Source organism: Grampus griseus, assembly GCF_964374135.1.
Source record: "Grampus griseus genome assembly, chromosome: 2".
Taxonomy (NCBI): Eukaryota; Metazoa; Chordata; class Mammalia; order Artiodactyla; family Delphinidae; genus Grampus; species Grampus griseus.
The window spans coordinates 159,207,270-159,228,054 of record NC_139018.1 but is presented as its reverse complement, the minus strand read 5'-3'; the positions used below and the strand labels follow the sequence as shown (position 1 = coordinate 159,228,054).

Genomic DNA, 20,785 nt, shown 5'->3' with positions numbered 1-20,785 from the left:
CTCTCCAAACCCCATCAGCAGAAAAAGCATGTTCTCTGAGAAGAATATTAATTTTCAAGGAAACTGCTTTAGTCCTCAAATTATAACTGAAAATTATAATTTTAGAAAATGTGATTCTGGGAAATTTCTGAGTGATTGCTGTTGACCCCACACACACACCTTAAAAAAAAATCTTAACAATCTGAATAAAGTGAAAAAGAAACAGCTGACGCACGAGGTCGTCAGGATAAAAACTGAAGACAAAGTGGGAGCTCCCAGTCCTGAAGATGCAGCGTGTCTAAAGCTGACGCATTTCTCAAACTCAGGCTTGTAGCAGTAAAGGGGGCCAACCTTAAACCAATATTTAACAAAATCAGTTGAACTTTTCACAGAACTCATTTTCAAAGCAAAAAACACATTTCAGGGAACAAACAGGTATGTCAGGAGGCTCATGGAGCCCAGTGGCTGAATCCTCGTTCCATAATTCTCATTATTGGTGCATTAACTGGCATCCAGTTCTCGGCACAAAATGTGGGTGGTACAACTTACATTGTACCTTCTTGTTTTGGAAAAAGGTTAGATTTACAGAAAAGATGGTACAGAGAGCTCCTGCATACTCTTTACCCAACTTTCTCCAATGCTGACATCTTCCATAACTTTGGTTTACCTGTGAAAATGAAGACATTAACATCGGTACGACACTGTTAACCGAACTACAGACTTATCTGCAAGTCATCAGTTTTTTCCACTAACATCCCTGTTTCGCGGCAGGATCCCGAACTGCATTTAGCTATCGTGTCTCCGCAGACTCCTCTGATCTGAGACTGTTTCTCAGTCTTCCCTGGTATTTTGCGACCATGACATTCTTTAAGAACGGTGGTCAAGTATTGTGTAGAACGTCCCTCAATTTTGGTTTGTCTGAAGGCTCCTCATGATTAAACCGGAGTCAAGAGTTTGGGGGAAAATTCCACTGAGGTCCCATCTCATTACACTACATCAGGGGCTCATACCATCACCATGAATTATCACTAGTGATAACTAACCTTGACCACTGGGTTCAGGTCAGTTCACCACAGTTCCCCACTATAGAGTTAATGTTTTTCTCATTCCATTCTCTATTCTTTGGAAACAAATTACTAAAGGCAGCCAATCCTCGAGAGGAGGGGAATTAAGCTCCACCTTCTGGAGGGGGAAGTATAACATATATTATTTGGAATTCTCCTGCGAGGAAATTTGGACCTTTTCCCCATTTTATTTTTTATTCAATCACTTATTAGTATCACCGTAGTCTCGTGGATATTTATTCTGGTCTTTCGATTAAAATCCAATTATATCATTATTTACTTTGTTGTTGTTAAGCTGTTTTGAACAACACACATAAAATATCAGGAAGAGGGCTGAGTATACAATTTCACAATAACAATGATAAAAATATCAATCACAAGGATTGGAAAACACAAAGACAAAAGTTCCCCCAAAAAGGGGGAAAGAAATGGAGATCAGTTACCAAAATCAGATTATTAGTAGTGATATTAATGACACTAGCATATTTTCACTCAAGACTAAGATGTGAAGATATAATATGACTTGGTGAGGTTTTAAAAATTATTTTGGTTTTAATAATAAATGCTGGTTATTCTTATATTCCTATTTTAATTGCTTAACAGAAAGTTTTAGAGGTGATAGAAATGAGAAGGTTGTTATGAAATATTTTACAGTTTAAAATATTCAACTAAATGAACACTGGGCAATATATAAAGTCTGTAAGTATGTTGGAAAGTGGGTAGCATACTTAAGAGCACAGAATATGAAACAGGACAATTGAGATTCATAACACAACTTTATCTTTCAGCAGTTGGCTTAATTCTTAGGTGAATTATTTAAACTCTCTCAGGTTCTACCTCCTCACCAATAAACTGGGAAAGGCCACACTACTTACACTTCAGAAGCTGATTAAATGAGATACAACACATAACACAGCCAGCAAGAAGCAAGTACTCAGATCAACTTGGCTATCATTACACGAAAATACCAAAACCTCAGAAACAGTACAGTTTGGAGATGGGACAGATGGAAACCATTTTTATCCCCACCCTGTAAAAAACATTGCCCCAAAGGCAGTGCAGCACACGATGGCAACTAGAACACATGCAACTTAAAACAGAGCTGCCCCAGCAGCTGGAAAGCAAACACCAGGTACCTCAGTCCCAGCACCTCACTAGGCTCTTCTCTTTAATAACAGGACATGACTTCATGACCCAAAGTAGGTACGTTTATAAGCTAAAGTATTAAAAATTAAAAATAGACACCAACTTAGAAAGATGAAATGAGGCCAAAATATTTTTCAGTGTCTAAAGAATACGTGAATTTTTGTTCAATATAATTTAATCAGTGCCAGTTCCTGGTCTCCTCTCCCAAATCAAGAAAAACGGGTGCAACATCTTCACTTCCCTCTGTGTGATGTGTAACTTCAAGGCTGCTCAACAAGGATTCTGACATTGCTTCGGATTCATATTCCTGGAATGGTTTGTGAACTCTAAAAATACCACACCCAGGCTTAAACATTTTCTCAATAGCAGGATTTCATAACTTGGAACACAAATTATAATATTTAAAGTATGTGAAGGGGGATTATATTCCTAAATGTGGCACAGAAATAGATGAGTCTCAGTTATTAACAGCTCAGGCTAGGGCAGCTTGGCACTTGAGGTTAGCCTATTTTAAAAATGAGTAGAACTATCACTTACTGAACAAAAATGCAGTGCATTCAAATTGAGATCTTTTAATATGCAAAACAGAGGGGTGAAATTTATAGTTTTAGAGGCCTTTTACGAGAAGTACAAATGTTGTAACAGGATAGCCTAAGACCTGGGTCTCAGCTGGATTTCCCTTGAAGCAAATACCCCAGAAAATTAAACACAGCTATAGGGCTCTCACAAAGGAAACGTAGTTTTAAAAAACTTCTTAGTCCATCCTTTGAGGTTTTAGATGGTTATTGTAACTAGCTGGAAGCTATGGTTGGCCCATAAAAAACCAAAAGATAGACACCTTTTTTTTTTTAATAGCAAGCTGGTCAAATGGACTAATTCAAAAATAAAAAATTTACCACTCTGACTCACCTTCTACATTAGAAAGAAAAAATGAGAAGAAGCAGACCAAGAAGCCAAAGGTTTGAGAAGAGGATGAGAAAGCAAAAAATAGGTAAATTTAGAATATCACTTTATTTACTTATTTTTTAATGTCTGTACATAATTTACTTGATCAAGATTATAAGCTTTGGGCTTCCCTGGTGGCGCAGTGGTTGAGAGTCCGCCTGCCAATGCAGGGGACACGGGTTCGTGCCCCGGTCCGGGAAAATCCCACATGCCGCGGAGCGGCTGGGCCCGTGAGCCATGGCTGCTGAGCCTGCGCGTCCGGAGCCTGTGCTCCGCAACGGGAGAGGCCACAACAGTGAGAGGCCCACATACCACAAAAAAAAAAAGAAAAAAAAATTCTAAAGAGAGCAAATATCCATTCCTTTTTTTTTTTAATTGAGGCATAGCTGATTTACAGTGTTGTGTTAGTTTCAGGTGTACAGCAAAGTAATTCAGTTATATATATATAATATATATAGAATACCATTTTACAATGAATGAACAAACGAATGAATGAATGAGCCAGTAAGCAGCTATTTTAAAGAGCCACGTGGAGCACGATTCAAATGTCATTGCTATTGTATTGTCTGTGTATCAACTGCAAAAGTTTTCTCGCTCTCAGTAAAACAGGGAGCAGACATTTTCTGGAGGCTTCTTGTGCCTGATTGGTGACCCTAATGCTGGGAATTCAGTGTCCTGACTTTACATATCTAAATGCACTTGAACTAAGATTGGAGGGGAGGTGGGATGTGCCAAGTAACAGTAAACAGAAACAGTGCTTTTATCATAGCTTCTACCTAGAAAAATATTTCCTGTTCTAGTCTTGTATTGATAACATAGGATCCAATATCTCAGTGGGGTGTTGTAATACTTTAAAAAGAAACTAAAATTAATAGCTTTTCATTTAAAAATTTGGGCTAAGTGTGAAAAGAAGTGAAGTGTCACAAAACCAAATATGCTAAATGTTCCAGATTCTATTCTAAGATAGAAAAGATAGCCCAAAACGAAGACATATCAAAATAACGATTATATTCCTATTTGCCATCTCTTGACAGACAAAGATACCTTCCGCTTCCCGCTGGACCCAAGTTCTTTAAAAAAGACTGTGCCCCGGAATCAACAGAGAAGCTTTAAAGAAAAACACACAAACGTCCTGAACTGGGTAAATGAATCTATTGGTGTAAGTTTGTTTCATCTTTTAAAAGTCCACAGGTAATTCTGATACACAGCCAAATGGAACTATTAAACTATTCAATAAGACAGTAAGTTCTGGAACTCAGAAACAGTACCAGTTGCTTCTTGGTGCTCTGCATCCTACCCCTCACCCCCCAGCCCACCCCATCTAGGACTTCTCACAGAGCTCTTTATACATCATAAGTACTTTTCACTTTATTATTCATGAATTTATGGGAAGCAATTATCAATAGCTTTAAAAATGTTTGTTTCCTTGGTCAAGTAAATCTACTTAAGGAATCTACTCTAAGAAAATAATCAGAGATGTCAACATAAATTGGTATATAAGGATATTCTCTGAAGAGTACTTGTAAAGGTTACTTATAAGAGCAAAATAAGAAAAAAAAAGCTAAAGTATAAATATGTTAAGCAACAAGAAAAATCACCAAATAAAGTTAATAAACAACTCCAAAAAATCATTACATAATAGAACCTTGTGCAAAGTATCGATATTTACAAGACAAAGGAAAATGCTCTCAGTATAACATAGATTAGGGAAAAAGGCAGGAAATTAAACTGTACTGATTGGATGACTCCCCATTGGTATCAAGGACAGCCACCATCTGTGTAGAGCTATACTATGCTCCACAGAAGTCCTCAAATTCATACACCAAATGTCAACGCTCATCATCAAGACCCCAAATGACCTATCTGCTTCTTTATATTTTTCATTTCTTTAGAAAATGCAAAGAACAAGAAATACTATCATCGGGGAAAAAAAAAACTGTTTGGGGACTCAAAATATACCACAAGAAAGATTTGTAAAAATCATTTTCTAAAGTTAGAAGGAAGATCTCACATTGCTTTGAATGTAATGGAAAGAGAGGTGACAAACACATAATTAAGACAGCACCTCTTCCAAGAGTTTGCATGCATCAGGGGTATTGGAAAGATGTCAAATGTGACAAGCAACTAAATCAAACAGAAATAATAAACCCAGAGGGTCAGAAACATCCAGAGATGTTCTTAAACATCTCTTTAAGAAATGGGCAAAAAAAAATTTTTTTAACCTAATGATGCCAAGGAAATATGTTCTCTTACCACTTTCCTCCCCTTCCCTGATCAGGTAAGAATCTCCCTTGGAAACTTGTCAAAATATGATTTTATGGTAATTCTACCCATGTTAATTGGGGGGCAACATAACTTAGAAAAACAACACCTCTTATTATTTACGGGAAGGAACAACAGCTTACAACCACTGCCCAGCGAACAGAACAGAGACCTGATTCCTAAAACCCCATGGCACACTGATTCTGATAAGTGCCTCATTACAGTGGAATGAATCAAACCCTGTCCACATCCTTGGTGGCCTCTTCATTCACAGGTACATGGACATAGTAAGGATGGCTAAGAGCTGGCAGAACGACTTGAGAACTCACACTGACTGAAATACTCTTTCCCAAGATGAAGTATTAATATGCACACACAAAATCTCAAATGAAAATACATCTAGCAAGATACTTTCCACCCAAATTGTGAGCAAAATGGTCTCTAAGAGTTGAAAAGGGCAGTCAGCCACAAAGAGCTGGGTAACAGGAATAAGCCAATGTTCCAAAGAACCCTGAAAAAAAGCCAAGATTCTCATCCCCTCTATGCCTCACTGCCAGATAAAACTATGACAGAATTTAAGAAATCCAGAAGCCCGTGAAACCCTTGGTCTCTTCGAGCCCTCACCTGGCTTAGCAGCATCAAAATCTGTGAACTTTGCCCTCTAAACCTGACAGTGGGATGAAACAGTATTACTGTTTTAACTGGGAAGACTCCACCTCTCATCTGTGGTTTTGAAACACAAGGGAAAGTTCAACGTGGCTGTGTTCTCACACACGACAAAGGAACTGCCTGGTTCAGAAATAAGAGATTTTAACTGATTGGTGACATCACACTAAAACTGTTTTGCTTATTTAACTTGGAAGAATAGAAGCTACTTACGTATGCAGATGAGTTATACAAGAACACCAATCTATTTTAACCATTAGAGATCAATGAATCACAGGACTGTGAACCCTTAACTAATTGATTTCCGTGTTTTTATACAGAAAACCTAAACCTCTACATGCTGATAAGAATTTATAACATCTTGAAATTGCCCAGCATAGGTAAACTCTCATGGACGCAACAGAAGTAAATAAATTTAATACTGATAAGCAAGTATGCTTTCCTCCAAGCATCCTTTCTTAATATTGAAGACATTGGAAGTTGTTTTATAACTGAAAATAAGACAGACTAAAATACAAACAGCTTAAAAATCTAGACTAGGAAACTTAGTAAGTAGGTATTTGAAAAGTAAAGCCAAAGATAATTCAAAAGACAAATTCATTACACATTACCTTTTATGTGTGTCGTACGTGAATACGATTTCATCGAGAGATATGTGTGTGAATCAAGGTCTCTGCCATGGGAAAGTGTAGGCATCTGGCTACGTTAAATACCACTCTCAATAGGGAAAAAGCTTGTTGGGTAAAGTAACCATTTTTAAAACAAAATTATATTCAAGTTTGTCTTACAGTGCTGATACTTATAATGTGAAAAAACATAGTATAAATGTCCAACAATAAGAGAATGATAAAGTATACTCTACCCTGGAATACTTTGTGTTCATTAAAAATATTTTCTAACAAAACTCACACCAGGGAAAATCCCTATGAGATGAAAAAACTGTAGAAATAATCAGGATGCAAATATGTAGACAAAGAATGACTCCGACTTTGTGTGCGTGTGTGTGTGTGTGTTTGTGTGTTCACTTATATCTTAGTACTGGTTGTTGATGAGTTTGGAATTATGGATAATGTAATTTTGTTCTATTCTACTAGTTGCCCAATTTTTTACAATGACAGACACATGTTATTTAAAAAAGAACGAATGAGGGACTTCCCTGGCTATCCAGTGGTTACGACTCCATGCTTCCACTGCAGGGGGCGCAGGTTCAATCTCTGGTTGAGGAACTAAGATCCCACATGCCTCATGGCACGGCCAAAAAATAAAACAAAATAAAAGAGAATGGCAGTGAGGTGGACATGGTTAACTGGCCATAAGCATCTCCATCCTCTCCAGGCAGCTCCCCTGGGCTGCAGAGCCTGGAAGGCTAAAGTCCGTTTCCCAGACACCCCTAGACATAAGGATCTGGAGCAAACTGCATTCTGCCCATTTGGATTCAACAGCCTGAGATTTTAATGATAATTGTGAAATAGGGGATTTTCTTGGGCTGTTATTAGTGGCAAGCCGTGGAGATGACGGCGTTTTCTAGGGTGTTCCTGGGTTCAGGCCCAGCTCCACAGGTGACAGGCGGCAAGGTGAGCACAGGTGGAGACAGTGCTAACATCTACTGGGCCAATGCAGGCAGCAGGACGCCAGGTCCTGCACCTCTGCCCCCTCCCCGGGCCAGCTAGACACGCTGTACTGCATTGTCCAGAAAGCCCTGGGGGCCCAGCCTATGGCCTGCTCTTCTAGCCCTTCCAATAATTTTCTGAAAAACAAATTCTCAACATTAAGTCCTTTTATGTTGAAAATAGCTCCTGTGGTTCTGTTTGCTGTAACTGAAGCTGATTCATACAGCCAAGATGTTGAATGAGTTAAAAAGAAAACTTTGATTACCTCAGTGACTCCTGACCCCCTATCCTTCAACTAAGCAAAAACCTTTTTTTAAAGTAATAAATTTTTTTAAACTACCAACTTGACTTGTTATATATTTGTGAATATCCATGGAAATCAGGTCTATTCGATTACAAATTAAAGGTCACGAGGCCTATTCACAAACCAGATTCTTTGAATAGAATCTACTGCATGATAAAGCATTCTAAATTTTCAGGCTAATCTCAATGAGAAGAAACTCATCACATATCTAATAAAATATAACAGAAGAGTTAAACCCCTCATCCAAAAAATCAGACTATAGTACATTGTATTTTCTTGGTAGATTCTTCTCAGTTTAAACTTACATATTCTCTTCTTCTTTTTTTTTTTTTCTTTACTTGAACTGGTACGAAGAAGAGTTTGTTGAAATGTGAAACCAAGATAAAAGAAATATTTAAAACAGGTATTTTGACATAGATGCAAAGGATAAATCAAGCAAATCTCAAACTACATTGATTTTTACTATTAATATGTGATTAATATATTTCCACACTTCTCGATATGTATGGTGCTCAATTACTGGCTGCACTGAAAAATGTTTATTAATTCATTCAACAGATGTTTGCTGAGACTCTATTTTATAGATTCAGCATGAAAATGACAAGCACAGCTTAAAGCTCATTGGGTAAAAGGTTAGAGGTATAACAGAACGGGATGGTACGGCTTCTGTAGGAATATATGACAAGGAGCATTAACACAAATTGGAAAAAAGGTAGACTAAATAGACTAAAATAAACTTATTTATTTAGACTAAATAAATTAGGTCATGGACAAATTAAATTTGGTCAAAGGAGAGAATATTATTAAGACTAGACAGTACACTTCCATTTCGTTTCAATTGAGTAGAGAGAGCAAATGACCATGGATGGCGTCCACTTTCATCCTTAACGGTTCACATGCTGTGATTTCTTTAATGTACCTCAGGGGCCAACACGAATATGTGTTTATACATGCACAAAAGATCCCTGTAAGGACATGCACAAAGCTCATAATGGGGTTTCCCAGGAAGAGACATGGGGTGACCAGCAGACAAGTTAGGACTTAGGAGAGGGCCCTTAGGTGTACAAACTTCGTGTTAAAAGGTTTCATTTTTCATCATAGGAACATATTATCCATTCCAAAAATGGATACATAAATAGATACACAATATATAGCAAGGATTTAATCAGAAAATTCAAGGGCAATACAAAATAAGTTATCTGAACTTTGGTGTGAAGGTCACAGAGGATGTAGCAGGGATGCCATGGAAGCAAAGACCTGGTCCATGGCTGACTCCCATCACTGATAGAAAGACGACAGGAACTAGAAGCAGTTACCTTCCTGTCACAAGCTGCAGGGCTGCCGGCGGTGTTTTGTTTGAGGAAGCCAGCGGTTGTCGACCAGCGCGTGGGGTTTTTCCGTGAAGGTTCTTCAGAGGAGAAGTTATTATCACTGACAGACGTGGAGAGGCCAATTAAGGCTGGGTCACTGCTTCGTCGGACGTGAAGAGGCATATCTACAACACAAAGCAGCGTTATTAAAGATAACCTAACGTCTGAAAACTACATATTAGGATAAAGGTAGTTAAAGCAAAAGATTAAAGAATAGAATAACACTTTAAGGTGACAGTGAGCCAGCCTCCTAAATAGAAATTCCCTTAGTCCCTTTAAAAACGTCACTGCGAAAGAAATATGGTACCTACAGGATATCTGGAGTGAGAAGGCCGGTATGGCATCTGCACTTCACCCTGGTCACCTGTGTGGCTCTGGGCAAGTGGCCTCCCTGTCTTCTGCCTGTGGCCCTTCCTACACAAACAGCAATAAAACAGTACTTCTCTCCTAAGGGTACTGGGAGGACTGACTGAGCTAAAGTGCGTAAGACAGTGTCTGACACACGGTGTGCACTCAATAGAGAGTGACGATAATCACCACTGCTGTTCTTATCATCCTGATATTGGTTTGGCTTGGCTATTAAAGAAATCTGTTAAATAAAATATTTCCTTTGTTTAACAAAGTATTATCAGAAAGTACAGAGCACAGACATGTTTCTTATCCTTAAGAAAACGGAAATCTTAAGAGTAGTACACCAATACGCAGGTAGTGTCTGCCGTATACTCACACACACAATTACATAAAAGATGGTGTTTTAGCAACTGTATTCAAATGAAAGAGGAGTGTGTTTGCAATGACTCTAACAAAATCAACAACAACAGGCTAAAATTTGTAATGGCAGCACTGAGAACATCCTAGCAGATGTGATCACTGTTACAGACAAGGAACAGAACTACAAAACCAGAGAGAAGAATAAAGGCACATGAGTCTGTAGCACTGAGAATCAGAACCAAAAGCCCCACACATCAACAGAGTGAAAAGCATAATAAACATAAGACAAAAATTTTAGATGAAATTACACTTAGAGTAATCTTTTCAAAAACTAGGATACAAGTTAAGTATTTATAAAAACCTCTAACAAAGCAGCTTTAGCAGTGAAGGAGTAAACTCATCATTTACCATGAGAAACATTTTTGGAATATTGACGCATTTGCTCAGTGGTGTGGCTACGGAGAACCTTGAGGATATGAAACTAAAGATAGACTACTTACATACATTGAATGTTATATTTAAACCATTGTCAAGCCAATATGTTAAAGCAAATTAGAAACAACCAGAGAAAACAGAAGCATATGAATCATAATAATATTGCATTTAATGTTTGCTTCCAATAAAGGATTTGATAACCAAGAAAGAGCCTGAATAACACTACCAGAGAAAAAAATATACTGAACATTTAATATTGTTGGTGGTTATCTTAACTTGCTGAGAGAAACACATACATGAAAATTATGGGGAAGAATAATTTTCAATTTTCAGTGTGTAAAAAGTGTGTGTAAAAACTTGTGACAGCTCTTGCTGCTTATAATTTGCACCAAAAAAATAAAACACAACAAAGAACTATACAGTCACTCTCAAAACAAGTTCACAAAAATGTACATCTAAGGAACTATGTATGTTAATAGTACAATGCTCTTACCATAAAAAAGTTCCCTCTCAATTAACAAAATTGTTCCCAGATTCAAAAATCAAAACTGTAAGCAGAAAAGCAATAAAGTGGGGAGGAGGAAGAATAAAATACTTCTGGGAAATTACAATAATGCTCCTTAGATATGAGCTCTGTTGCTTTCCAATTAACAGGGTCGCTGATTACTCAGTTGTTAAGGAATTCTGTAGTATCCCTCAAGTTGTGTGTGTGTGTGTGTATTAAGTCTAAAAGAAGCACTATTAGTTCACAAAAGGCCTTTTAAAATGGTACAGAGGTAATGACTGAAAGCAGTACCCACAATAATAAAATAACCACATGAAAGTCCATTTCAACCCCCAAATAAATTCAGGGACTATAAATTTCACCAAATTCACTTGGACACAATAAAACAGCTTACTCAACTTGTTTTTGAAAATTTCCCCAAGAGAAATACATTGCAGACATGATTCAGATTAGATGAATTAGGATCATCATCTTCTGAAGGGACATGATCTCTGTGTTAATCTGTTAGTCTGAAACAGACACAAATAATTAGCACTCTACCTCTTTGTATCTGTAACTCTCAAAATTCTAGATGCAGGGAAAGAAAGAGGATTCGAGGCCAGGGGGGTCACAGCAGGACTGCAGACCCTCGGGTTGCACCTTCTGGGGAGATGCTGGGGCACAGCCCCCAGGCAGCATCTACATCAACCACACTGTAAAGGATGTCCCAGGAGACGTGCTACTAGGCAGCCCTTCCTACGAGTTGCTCACAATTCATTCCACTTCTTGTTTTCATTTTAGTGATACCGATAAAAGAAACGAATGTAAGGACAGTCTGGATCTTTCATTTGCACCATCCTGTAACTGAGTACCCCCATGCAGTTTCAGACCCCATGGTTACAGTGGTGAGCACAGTCAAATTCAGGAAAGTGTCCTAGATCTGATTACCAGGCGAATGAGAAAAGAACAGAACTCATTTTAAAAAGTAAACAACGTGTTCTCAACAAAGGAACGCCAAGTGACATCATGATGAACTTGAAGTTAAGGTTTTCTTGCAATTGTTCAGCTGCAAGAACAGAGTATCAGAGTGCACACGGGCAGCAAAACTGGGTCCAAATATAAAGACCCTGTAACACACCACGTGTCCATGCCCATACTGCCTACGATTTAGACACGGTGTCTCACACTGATGGTGAAAATCTACATTTTTATTGGTTTATAATTTCTTCTTCGTTTTATGGTTGTGTGAAAATTATGTCATTTTCATCCAGTTTATACACACACACACACACACACACACACACACACACACACAGATTAAATAACATTAAAAAACCAGTGACTTGAAAGGATCTAAATCTTTTTTTGTTTTTAACGTTAGTCCCAATGGAGGAACACGCAACTTGCTTCACAGATGAGTAAGCGGAGGTTCGGAGAGGTGACAGGAGGAGTGCAGGGACACTTTCCTGTCCAGAACTTGAGGCGCCTGGGTCAGTGCTCCATCACCACTCAAATCATGAAATTAATTCTATTATTCAACCATTCATTGGAAAACAAACTTGCAGATATAAACATTAGTCTCAATTTTGTAAAAGGGAAGAATTTTGTTGTTTTCACAGTAAAATTACTTACACCTAGAAATCAAACACCGATTTTAACTAATAGCATCATTAGGTCTGGGAGAGTTAAAGAACTATTACATCAGCTATACATACAGACGGAAACAACTGGAGCCCCAATTTCAAAAATGCTAAAATAGGAGAAGGAAAGAAAAAACCTCTACTGGTTCAATAGAGGAAGTATGATGTATAAGATGACGTAGCATGCCCCAAGCGAGACCCGCCTACACCGGTATTTCTCAACTCTGACCTCAGGACCCTTTCACACATTCTAAAAATTACTGAGGACCCCCAAGAGCTTTTGTTTATGTGGGTTATAGCTAGGGATATTTACCATACTGGAAGTGAAAATGAAAAAAAATTTAATATTTATTTATTCATTTTTAAGTTAACAATAATAAACCTATTACGTGTTAACATAAACAACAGGATTTTGTGAAAACAATTTCACAAAATAAAGCATATGTAGTGGGGTAGCAGCACTTTTTCATATTTTGCTTGGTAGCAGACATCTGGGTTCTCACTGCTGCTTCTGCATTCAACCTGCTGCGATATGACCTAGTATACGAAGAGAAAACTAGCTCCACAAATATTTAGCTGGGAGAGGAAATCAAATGTTAGTAATCTTTTCAGATAACTGTAAATCTTCTTCTTTGATAGCACACCAAAACTTGAGAAATTAGTTTCTCAAAGGTCAGCTACAATATGGAATGTAAACTTCCCGTTCTCTGTTACATTTGTCTGTCTTACACCTGGAATGGATCTTTCACCCGTGACAAATTTTGTAACATTAGTTATTTGGAATATATTATTAATTGGGTTTTGCCAATCTTCTGAATGTTGATATATTTCTTTATATCAGAAAATCACATATGTGAATATCATTACCAATTCCATCAGAAAAATCATTAAGTACTGGGAAGTTGTCATGCTCACAGTGGGATATAAGTTTTTCCAAAATCTAATTCTACTAGAAAGCTTGAATGTTATCTTTGGCAACAAATATTGTCAGTCATTTGCCATGTAGTGACAGGCTCACTTCATCCATTTTCTAGAAACCCTGCCAGACACCAAAGTCTGAATAAGCACAGTTTTTCCAGCCTCCTTTCAAACAAAAATAGTGTTCCGCTAAAAATGGTTACCTCAGCTTACAACTCAAATTATCACATGAAAGTTTTTCTCAATAAACCACTGATCTTCAATATGTACAAGTACTTTATGCCTACCATCTATGCTATCACACAAAATATTAAATTGTGTACTCAAGGGTCAGGATTTTTTTGAAGTCATCATTTTGCTGCTTCGTCAAGAATAGTAGATAAAATGGCTTTTTTCCTTAAACTGCGGGTGAGTTGGGTGAAGAATACATTTGGTGCTGCCATCTCACTTTGTGCCAAGGAGCCTGCCTCTTACCCATCAGTGTCTGGGCACCACTGGTGCAGATGTCAACCCAGTGAACAACACAAAATGTTTCTGGAACATAATGAAAAGAGTTTTGCCTAACAGTCTCCCTGAAATGGCCTTATTGATGTGAAGGAACCATAGACCACACACATTAAGAACCACTGGCCTGAACGCATAATCCTGGCACGTTGGTTCACCTCACTGGACCTCAGTCTCCCCATCTATAAAACCAGAGGCTGCACTAATGGGGACAGAAGATCCTTTTGATGCTAAAAATTGTGTGATTCCACATTGGATACACTTCTATACTAGTATTCATCCACCAAACCTCATCCTAACAGAACTTAAAACAATTTATGAAAATGTACTAGAAAAAAATAGAACAGCATTTCAAAATAGTATCAACAGGAATTACCAGTTGCCTCTAAATAAGTGAAAGTATTACAAGCAACAAAGGAGGATGAAGATGCAGAGAGTCGTGGGGAACAGTGCAGAAGTAGCCACAACTGGCGTGAGGTCTTTGGATGAACCGAACTTGATTCTAAGGAAAGAGATTCTTCCAAACGTCTGGTCTTATCAACAAAAAGAAGCACGCAACACAACTGCCTGATTCATCTGACAAGCTCCCCACCTCTCACTGTACTGATAAAGCATAATATTGCAGAAAGAATGCAATTTTGTCTTGGCCTCAGAGAAATAAAATACAAATATGGCCTTTTTGCCTATAATTTGCTCCATATTTCTGGGGCTCGCAGCCTATTTCAGCATTACTAATAATCTGATGTAATTTGTGTTCTTCAGAGCAATTAGAAATAATGGGAGCTTCTCATTTCAGGTAATTTGGTCATTATTATTACGATTCCTCACCCTCCATTTTAGGAAAATCAATGCCTTTCAAAACATGATAGTAAAACTTTCTCTCCTCATAATCTTCTGAGTTATTTACTATATATATTTTCAAAGTATAGCCTCTGAAATATTAACAAGAAAATTCAAAGATGAGGATCTTCAATAATTAAGCTACTGGATGAAGCACACGGGGGGTGGGCGCGATGTCACCGGGTCCCAGATAGCTGTTTGATGTGTGCCTTCCTTTGAAGAGTGGATAAAACAGCAATAAACCCTCATCACAAGATCTCAAATTCTCTGTGGCACTAATGCACTGTAAATATTGATTTGCTTCTCTAGATTAGGTGCCTTTTAAATAAGTGGGAAAATGGAACATCTAATAATGAATTAGAACAAATACTAAAAGGGCAGATACATACTTTTTTTTTTTTTTTTTTTTTTTTGCGGTACACAGGCCTCTCACTGCTGTGGCCTCTCCCATTGCAGAGCACAGGCTCTGGACGCACAGACTCAGCAGCCATGGCTCACGGGCCCAGCCACTCCGCGGCATGTGGTATCTTCCCGGACCGGGGCACGAACCCATGTCCCCTGCATCATCAGGCGGACTCTCAACCACTGTGCCACCAGGGAAGCCCCAGATACATACATTTTTAACGGTTACACATTGCGCCCCTACACCTAATCAACTTTCCCAATGTTTCTCTTCTTTTATTCTTCAAGTGATTTTTAAATTATTTACCCACTCAAGGCAATGAAGAAACCTTTTCCATAAGACAGGCAGCAGTCATCAAGGTATTTAACCAAATCTAAAAATAATATGTATGCAGTGACACAAGTTCTATTAGAACATACGATGCAAACGGCATAATTACTCTTCATGCAAAATGAAGACCGTCTCCCCCATCTTTGGGGCAATTACACATTTCCTAAAGACACATCTCTCAGTGAGAAGGACCAAGTTATTAACACATGCCACAGGGAGAAAAATCTGGCACCAGGATTGCAAAGTCCACCTTCCAATATAAGTTGCCCCTTTTTATCAAGGTATTTATCAGTATCTCACTTACTGAGATAAAATCCTTGGAAGAAATCTAGGGAAGGCAAGGCAGGAAATAAGCTTGAAAAAACAATGAATGGGGCTTCCCTGGTGGCGCAATGGTTGAGAGTCCGCCTGCCGATGCGGGGGACGCGGGTTCGTGCCCCGGTCTGGGAGGATCCCACATGCCGCGGAGCGGCTGGGCCCGTGAGCCATGGCCGCTGAGCCTGTGCGTCCGGAGTCTGTGCTCCACAACGGGAGAGGCCACAACAGTGAGAGGCCCGCATACAGCGCAAAAAAAAAAAAAAAAAAAGAATGACTCAGAGAGAAGGATATAAAGTGACTTTATCACCCTGTTATTATATATACATTATATCTATACGAGCAATAAATAAAGAATACTATAGTTGGAAGGCGCCTTAGAGATAAATTGAAATACCACATTTACAGATAAGTGCACTGAGGCCTGGACAGAGACTGTAGGGCTGGGTCAAAGGTCACACTGCTCCTCTGTGACCCAGCTGTCCCTGGAGTGTCTGTCAATAGACTCTTCATCCGTGCCATTTGGAGCTGACCGCACTGCTGTCCAGGAAGCACTAAGACGTGTCAAAGCCACAATATGCTTCCACTTCACTAGAGATAACAGGTGATTCCCCGGAAAGACTGAGTTTAAAACCCACTTCTATAGATAAGAGGATGCGTTCACTGGTCCCACTGAATCTTAGACACATATGAGGAGGGAAAAGAGAGAAAAGAGAGTCAAGGGGAAAATATACATGCAACGTTCTAATGTCATATGAACATTTACAAAATAAAACCAAGAATGTTTCTGAGGCATACGAAACTGGCATCATTAGAATTCTTTCTCATGCTGAAACCAGTAACACAGCCACCCTGATCAGGAGTCCTCCAAATACGCATACGAGTACAAGTAAAAGCGGGCGTATGTGAATAAGATAACAGGTTGTTTCAGTGTTGCGCTGATCTAATACTACAGTGTTTCAAAATCTTACCAGTAAGGGAAATACACAAAGGATCCCTCTATATTGTTCCTTACAACTGCATGGGATTCTACAGTTATCTCAATTTAAAATAGTAAATAAAAGCCCTCCAAAGAATTAAACAGAAGGTCCCAGGCGAGATGTCTCGAGGTCAAGGCCTGCAGCCACCGGGACGGAAGGCATCTCTCTAACCCTGTCTCCTAGAACAGTCTCCTCCCGCCGCACCCATCCTGCCGCCCTGCTGCCCATCCACACCGACGGCTCCTCCAATATGCTCCACACTCGGGTGCCTCCATGCCTCCCCTCCACCCCACCCCAAGAAACCTCTAGCCTCCACCCAAGCCCGTTCTCACTGCACAGGGTCCTATGCCCCGTGGCTGCTCCTCGAAGGGCGCCAGCTCCTCAAATCCATCCAATCGAGCAGCAGAGGGCTGACTCGGGAAGGGGCAATTAAGGAAAGTTTAAAGGAAGGACAAATATACGACAGGATTAAGGAAAAGCAGCCGGGGATGAAGTACCCAAGAGGCAAGGGGAGCGGAGGGTTTCACTGCAGGGACACAGCCACCAGCACCGCACAGCCGGGCAGGGCTCCCGTCCCTCTCCATCAGCGCCCGGCCATCAGTGCATCCTCCGCCTAACCAGGCCACACGAGAGAGCCTGGAGCCCGCGGACACGCCCACTCCGAGAAGAGTCGGCCCTTGCCCCGCCGGCAGCAGCGCCGACAGCGGGCCTGCAGGACCTCAGGACGCCAGTGGGATTCCTCTACCCCTTTCTCCCACTCCACTTTGCCCCTCCTCCCAACAGCATCAGCCCAGCGTGCACCTGGAGGACAGGTCTTCATGCTATCATTGCAACCGCCCCGCCTCCCTCCCTGCACGCATGCGCACATGCCCCCAAAGTGGGAACCTAAATTTTTCTTAGTTAAGATACCTCTGTCAGTGGGACTTCCCTGTGGTTAGGAGTCTGCCTGCCAATGCAGGGGACACGGGTTCAAGCCCTGGTCCGGGAAGATCCCCCATGCCCGTGGAGCAACTAAGCCGGTGCGCCACAACTACTGAGCCTGCGCTCTAGAGCCCCAGCTCCTCAACAAGAGAAGCCACCGCAATGCGAAGCGCACGCACCGCAACGAAGCGTAGCCCCCGCGAGCCGCAACTAGAGAAAGGCCGTGTGCAGCAACGAAGACCCACCCAACGCAGCCAAAAATTAAATAATTAATTAATTTAAAAAAAAAAAATACATCAGTCAGCAAAAAAAACCTCCCTAACCGTTAAAGATTTCATTTGGGGGTTGCTTTCCTGTGGTCCCTGAGGGTAGGAGAGAGTGGTTCTGGTCTGGCTGCAGAGGTGGAAAGCCTTTCATGGTTGCCTCCCGGCCTTCTGGGGGAGGGGAGGGCTGGCCTGAGGCCATTATGGGAGTGACCAGGGGCTTATAAAAATGTGCACTGGCTACTAAATGCGGACATAAAAACTCAGTGTCCCCAAATCCTTTGCTAAGACAGAACTTGGGAACAGGGTGGGTGCTGTCAGGGTCCTGAGCTCCCTCCAGGCCCATGGGGAACACCCAGGCAGCCCCAAGAGCAGAGAAAACAGTGCTTCCAAGGGCTACCTTGGCCCTTTCGCTGATTTGGGGTCCCCTTTCTGTTCTGCTGTGGCAGGTGTGAAGTCAACACGCACTTGCCAACATCTACGAGACACAGCTCTTCTAGAGAGGTTGTGTATTGTGGAAAAATCACTCCAAGTGAATCCCACTCTGACCATTCAAATACTCGAGCAGACCCCCACCTGCCCGGCGAGGGCTAAGGACAGGTAAAACCAGGTGTGAGTGGAAGGGAGGAGGCGAGGGTAAGAAGAGGAATGACACCCCAGGGTGCCAACGCAACTCAAGCCAGGGCGGTGAGCGGCACAGCCACGTGCACAGGGGGCACGGGGGACTTTCTCTAGGACAAGACTGTGGGAAACTTTGGCTGCTAATTTCTGTATTTTCAGAAAAATACCTTAAGAGAGCAAGGAGGGGATTGAAGTTGAGAACACAAGAGAGTGAGCGGGGAAGAAGCAGACGGGAGCAGGGGCACGCACGGGGCAGCGGGAGCAGGTAGGAGCTACTTCCGAGCTCTTCTTACAAAATGAACAAAATACTAGGAGAAAGACCAGGAAAAGGCGGGGGGACTTCTGTGTTACTGCGAGTGGTGATGCTTTCCCTCCCAGATGTGTGCTGAGCCCTGCACGTGCCCTCTATTTCCAGGGACAGTCACCCCAGCTGGAGGGCGAGGACCGCGCGCCTCAAGGCCGGCTCTGTCTTCCTCACTGCCTGATCCCGGGACCCAGAGTGGCCCCTGGAAGAGAAAGTACCTGATTCCAGTTGTGCGTGGCAGCTGTGCTGTGAGACCACTGCTAACCTTCCCAGAATTCGGAAATACTGAAGCACTGGTCCAGGAGGGGCCACAGGTGAGGTCGGAGCCTCTGCTCCCAGCAATTTCATCAACCCATCCATGAATGGCTGTGTTTTACATGCATTTCTGTTTAGAGACACCTCATTTCATAGACATTGATTCGTGAACATGAAACTCACAGCCAACAGGAGTAACTCTCATGCCTGATTGAAGATGAGCTAACGTGTATTTTCTCCACATCACAGACTTCTTGTACTCAGGAGCACAAAACAGCATTTTATGTTCGGGGGTCATTTTGAACAGCAAAATCACCAACCAAAAGCACAAAAACATGAAAAACGTGGCACCAAATAGACCATGAAAGGGACCCTGTTTACAGTATGAGCACTGAAAAAGAGGCAGAAGGTCCTTGCTCACCAGCAACTGGGGACACGTGCGACTGGATTCAACAATATTTGTGGGAACCTCCACACAGAGTGAGGTCCAACTGTACCTTCTCCCATAGATATTTGTCAAATGAATAATCGACTCAGAGACCTTTAAAAGAGAACCACCCCCACTTCCTCCAGGTTCCTCCCCAGATACTGCTCTCTGGCTTCTTTCCTTGACAAGCGATCTCGGAGAAAGAGGAGCTGACTGCTTCATCCCTCCCTTTTCCTTTAACCCACTATTATGTGGCTTCCTCCCCACCAGCCCACCGATACAGAACCAGAAACCTCCCTCTCTTTATCAGCGGGTACTTTTGAGCACCAGTCTCTGGGGAGCTCAGGGTGTGGCGCAGACATGGCCTCTGCCTTCGTGGAGGCTGCAGCGCGGTGTAAAAGGCAGACGAATCACCCAGCCCCGCGCAGTGTGATCATGATGCTTCAGGAGGAAAGCCAAGAGCCACCAGAACACCTAAGCGGGTACCTTTCCGAGAGCATCCTCGAAGACTTCACGACAGAAGGGACGGCTAAATTCTCCCTGCTGTCCTTTCACACTCCTGGGGTCTCCTCTCTTAGGAAGCCCTGAACACTTCTACAAGGGGCTCCTCTTATGGCCTGATCCCACCAGCGTTATCTGCCGCGCTGTCATCCTGGGTTTGGGGATCCGCCTCCCCTGAGCACACAGCTCCTAGAGAATAACACTGCACTTGTCACCATCACACTCCCCAGGGGGTCACCCTGAACAAGTGCTGAACCATCGAAGAAGTGAATGAATAAGACACCAATGCTGAAGGTTTGGGTTTGTGCGTTTTGGGTTTTGTTTGGTTGTGGTGATGGTGGTGTTTGACCAGTGGGGTGGACAGAAAGGAAGAAAACATGCAGCCAGAGAAAACTGCAGGGGCAGAGGCCAGATGCTTAAGTTCTACAGAATTAAAAGGACTGCAAGCAATTCCGTGTGGCTAAAGGGTAGAGTTAAAGAAGTGATGTAGAAAGTGAATGCCAGGGAGGGAGCCCTGGATGAGCCAAGCAGGGTCTTGTAAGTCAGAAATTCTCACACTTTAATGTGTACGCAACGTGCCAGGGGAT

The 20,785-nt window shown here is 41.4% G+C and overlaps 1 protein-coding gene across 13 annotated transcripts in view; it reads right to left on the bottom strand.

Moving 5' to 3' along the window:
* Positions 1-20,785, bottom strand: part of PARD3 (par-3 family cell polarity regulator) — a 638,153-nt gene that overhangs the window by 341,889 nt on the left and 275,479 nt on the right. For all 13 annotated transcript variants that reach the window (XM_082648190.1, XM_082648201.1, XM_082648198.1 and 10 more), the window contains exon 4: positions 9,293-9,471. In XM_082648190.1, coding sequence (XP_082504316.1) covers positions 9,293-9,471 — 179 coding nt within the window. The remainder of the gene's footprint in view (positions 1-9,292; positions 9,472-20,785) is intronic.